Source organism: Vulpes lagopus, chromosome 6, assembly GCF_018345385.1.
Source record: "Vulpes lagopus strain Blue_001 chromosome 6, ASM1834538v1, whole genome shotgun sequence".
NCBI lineage: Eukaryota > Metazoa > Chordata > Mammalia > Carnivora > Canidae > Vulpes > Vulpes lagopus.
In genome coordinates this window covers 71,447,334-71,452,630 of record NC_054829.1, presented here as the reverse complement: position 1 = coordinate 71,452,630, position 5,297 = coordinate 71,447,334, and the positions used below count along the sequence as shown (strand labels likewise).

At 42.5% G+C, this 5,297-nt stretch overlaps 1 gene segment (V, D, J or C); it reads left to right on the top strand.

Moving 5' to 3' along the window:
• Positions 1-393: 393 nt before the first annotated feature.
• On the top strand, positions 394-1,262 carry LOC121493909. The segment is given in 2 exon segments: positions 394-499; positions 692-1,262. Coding segments are annotated over 2 exon segments (489 nt in total).
• Positions 1,263-5,297: the final 4,035 nt, after the last annotated feature.

The window sequence follows — 5,297 nt, the reverse complement described above, 5'->3', positions numbered from 1 at the left end:
TCCCGACATCAGTGTTTTTATATAATTGAATTCTCACATTGTATGTCAATTTTGCAATTTGAGGAATGGAGTCATTCTTCCCTGTGATTCTTCAAGGTTCTGTGTAACTCTTCTAGAAATATCATTCACTTTTCTGTGCACACTAGCCCCAAAATGTCTTACATAAAGTGTTTTATGAAAAAAAAAAAAAAACCTCTTGTCCTCCTATATTGGAAATATCGCCCCTAGCTGTCTGCACCATTAGCAAGCACAATTTTGAAGACATCACTGGGTGGTGTCACTGAGGCACTGTGGGTGGAGTTTCGAGTTCAGTGAATGAGGAGGCTGAGGTGTGATTGGTGCTCAGTGATTGTGGTGGAACAGATTGACTGTAAGAACACAGTTTCTCTGGAACTCTACACTCTGCACAGTAAGGGTGAAGGCACCCCAATAACTGGACAAGGAATCATGAGGAGATACTGGGGAGCTGTGCTGGGGCTCCTGTGGGTGCACGGTTGCTGTGAGTGGGGGCATCGGGACCAGGGCTGGGGAGCGATCTGCAGTCCACAGTGTGTGGGGAGTGGAGCTGACACGGAGGTTTGAGAGGGTCCTACATCATCATGGTTGTGACTTGGGATATTTTACAGGTTTAAAATCTGCATCGGTAACTCCCCAGTGATATCATGTGTGTATGTTTTTCTCTTTCAAGCAGTAGTGACAGGGATGAAGGTGGAGCAGAGCCCTTCAGCCCTGAGCCTGCAGGAGGGAGCCAGCTGTACTCTGAAGTGCAATTCTTCTAGTACTCCGGACAATGTGCAGTGGTTCCGACAGAATCCCGGGGGCGGCAGCCTCACCAGGCTGTTTTACATAGCTTCAGGGATGAAGCAGAGCGGAAGGCTGAACTGCACACTGAATGCTAAGGACCAGTCCAGCACCCTCCACGTCACGGCCTCTCAGCTGGAAGACTCAGCCACCTACCTGTGTGCGGTGGAGGCACAGTGCTCCCTGGTGATCTGCAGCCTGCCCCCAAACTGCCGCTGGGCCTGCAGCACCAGCACTTCCCTGGGGAGGGCATGTGCTTGCACAGAGCTGCACGTTTTCAGATTTTCAGATTTTCAGATTTATGTTACAGCATTTTTTTTCTCCTAAAATAGGCCCATCAGAACTTTCATTATACTTGCATATCTTGCCCCTTTACTTTCCAGAAAGCTCTTTTCAGGTAAAAAGCTCAACCATGGAACCATTGGAGCAAGTGATAGAGATGCCTATATCCGATGCCCTGGGAAAACAATATCCTGGCAAGTTGTGTATAAATTATGTATAAATTACTAAAATGGAAAAGACTAAAAAAATGGTCATCTACAAATAGAGATGACTGAAATTTTACTCACCTGTGAGTAGTTCTTTTTATAGAAATATAAAGATAATATATGCAATATTTTTTCTAGTCTGCATTCAGCTTTATCATTCCGGGAAGTGCAAAATATAATAAAATGATTTCATTGAGAATCAAGCACTCTACTTTTCTTATCACATATATGTTCTATTTCAGTAAGACAATATTCTGTAAATGAGTACTTTTATTTTATGCATTGATAAAGGGAGGATTTTAGAGCATAACTGACTTGGGTAAGCTCATATTATTCCTATGTTACTGAATCAGAGATGACAGGATGACTTCTGTTGGTCAGTTTATACAATGTGTTGACATATATCACTGACAAAAGGATCAATTTCAGTCACTTCTAATAGCACTTTGTGGAACGTTGGAGAGGATGTGGAGAAAGAGAAATCCTCTTGCACTGTTGGTGGGAATGTGAACTGGTGCAGCCACTCTGGAAAACTGTGTGGAGGGTCCTCAAAGAGTTAAAAATCGACCTCCCCTACGACCCAGCAATTGCACTGCTCGGGATTTACCCCAAAGGTACAGATGCAATGAAACCCGGGACACCTGCACCCCAATGTTTCTAGCAGCAATGTCCACAATAGTCAAACTGTGGAAGGAGCCTCGGTGTCCATCGAGACATGAATAGATAAAAAAGTTGTGGTTTATGTATACAATGGAATATTCCTCAGCCATTAGAAGCGACAAATACCCACCATTTGCTTCGACATGGATGGAACTGGAGGGTTTTATTCTGAGTGAAATGAGTGAATCGGAGAAGGACAAACATTATATGGTCTCATTCATTTGGGGAATATAAAAAATAGTGAAAGGGAATAAAGGGGAAAGGAGAAAAGTTGAGTGGGAAATATCAGAAAGGGAGACAGAACATGAGAGACTCCTATCTCTGGGAAATGAACTAGGGGTGGTGGAAATGGAGGTGGGGGGGTGACTGGGTGACGGGCACTGAGGGGGGCACTTGATGGGATGAGCACTGGGTGTTATTCTACATGTTGGCAAAATGAACACCAATAAAAAATAAATTTATAAAAAAATAGCACTTTCTGGGGAAGAGTTAATGGAACTCTTTCATTCTGAAACCATATAATGATACCCTTCTCTGATTGACTTACTTCACTCAGCATAATACCCTCCAGTTCCATCCAGATCGAAGCAAATTGTAGGTATCCGTCCTTTCTGAGGGCTGAGTAATATTTGAGTGTATATATAGACCACATCTTCTCTATCCATTCATCTTTCGATGGACACTGAGGCTCCTCCCACAGTTTGGCTAATGTGGACATTGCTGCTATAACATTGGGGTGCAGGTGTCCTAGGTTTTCACTGCATCTTAGCTTTGGGGCAAATCCCCAGCAGTGCAATTGCTAGGTGATAGGGTAGCTCTATTTTTAACTCTTTGAGGAACCTCCACACAGTTTTCCAGAGTGGCTGCACCAGTTCACATTCCCACCAACAGTGCAAGAGGGTTCCCCTTTCCCCACATCTTCTCCAACATTTGTAGTTTCCTGTCTTGTTAATTTTCCCCATTCTCACTGGGGTGAGGTGGTATCTCATTGTGGTTTTGATTTGTATTTCCCTGATGGCAAGTGATGCAGTGCATTTTCTCATGTGCTTGTTGGCCATGTCTATGTCTTTTTTGGTAAAATTTCCGTTCATGTCTTTTGCCCATTTCATGATTGGATTGTTTCTTTGCTATTGGTTTAATAAGTTCTTTATAGATCTTGGATACTAGCCCTTTATCTGATATGTCATTTGCGAATATCTACTGCCATTCTGTAGGTTGTCTTTAGTTTTGTTGACTGTTTCTTTTGCTGTGCAGAAGCTTCTTATCTTGATGAAGTCCCAATAGTTCATTTTTGCTTTTGTTTCTTTTGCCTTCATGGATGTATCTTGCAAGAAGTTACTGTGACCGAGTTCAAAAAGGGTGTTGCCTGTGTTCTCCTCTAGGAGTTTCATGGATTCTTGTCTCACACTTAGATCTTTCATCCATTTTGAGTTGATCTTTGTGCCTGGTGTAAGAGAATGGTCTAGTTTCATTCTTGTGCACGTGGCTGTCCAGGTTTCCCAGCACCATTTATTGAAGTGACTGTCCTTTTTCCAGTGGATAGTCTTTCCTATTTTGTTGAGTATTAATTGACCATAGAGTTGAGGGCACATTTCTGGGTTCCGTATTCTGTTCCAATGATCTGCGTGTCTGGTTTTGTGCCAGTACCACACTGTCTTGATGACCACAGCTTTGTAGTACAACTTGAAATCCGGCATTGTGATGCCCCCAGCTATGGTTTTCTTTTTCAATATTCCCCTGACAATTCGGGATCTTTTCTGATTCCACGCAAATCTTAAAATAAGTTGTTCCAACTCTCTGAAGAAAGTCCATGGTATTTTGATAGGGATTGCATTAAATGTGTAAATTGCCCTGGGAAACATAGACATTTTCACAATATTAATTCTTCCAATCCTTGAGCATTGAATATTTTTCCATCTCTTTGTGTCTTCCTCAATTTCTTTCAGAAGTGTTCTGTAGTTTTTAGGATATAGATCGTTTACCTCTTTGGTTAGATTTATTCCTAGGTATCTTCTGCTTTTTAGTGCATTGAAATAGGATTGACTCCTTAATTTCTCTTTCTTCAGTCGCACCGTTACTGTATAAGAAAGGACCTGATTTCTGTGCATTGATTTTGCATCCTGCCATATTGCCGAATTGCTGTATGAGTTCTGGCAATCTTGGGGTGGAGTCTTTTGGGTTTTCTGTGTACAGTATCATATCATCTGCGAAGAGGGAGAGTTTGAATTCTCTTTGCCAATTCGAATGCCTTTAATGTCTTTTTGTTGCCTGATTGCTGAGGCTAGGACTTGTAGTACTATATTGAATAACAATGGTGAGAATGGACATCCCTGTCATGTTCCTGATCTTAGGGGAAAGGCTCCTAGTGTTTCCCCATTGAGAATGATATTTGCTATTGGCTTTTCATAGATGGCTTTTAAGATACTGAGGAATATTCGCTCTATCCCCACACTGTGAAGTTTTGATCAGGAAACACATTTTTCAAGAGCATCAGAATAAAAAATATATATGACAAAAGACTAAGAAGTGGCCATGGTTCAAGATCTTTTCTTTATTTCCCTGATGGCAAGTGATGCAGAGCATTTTCCTATGCTGCCTGTTCTCTCTTTAAATCTTAGGTCAAGTTCATAGGTGTTCAGGGTGTTTTGAAAGTTATCCAGGTAAGTTGGTGGGGCCAGGTGATTTGAGGACTCCTACTCTTCTGCCAACTTGCCCCACCTCTCCCAAGGAAAGGGTATTGATAAGAAGGACTGGCATCTGGAGAAAAAAACCGATGGAGGTAAGTGGGCAGATTTCCAGAAGCTGGGAGCAAAGGCAGCTTCCTGAGTATGCGACCTGTGCAGTTACAGAGCCCCCACCCTTCCCAACGACCCCGGCCTTGGTTTAATGCTGTGCTATCACTGGGTTGAAATTCATAATAATTTTAGCTTTGTACTTGTCTTTTATAAGTCAAGTTTCATAGGTGGGAGGATCCTGAGCACATGTTCCTGGGGCAGCAGGACACAGGCAGAAACACATGCAGTCTCAGGTTCTGGGTCACAGCAGGCTGTGTGCAAGGTGAGCTGTGGTCAGGGCCACCTGCTGTGCCTCTGCCTGCTTTGGTCTGTTTGGGGCTCTGACATGCAACAAAGAAATGCAGTAAATTTTGTTGGGAAATTAGTACAAAAGGAAAGTGTATACGTGGGCATTTCAATAAAGCAGTTTGGCAGTTCCTCGCACAACTAAACATACTGTACTGTATGATCCAGCAGTGGCCTTCCTGAGTATTTACTCAAAGGAGTTAAAAACATATGTCCACACACAGACTTGTACACAGGTGTTTTATAGCAATTTTATTCATAATTGCTA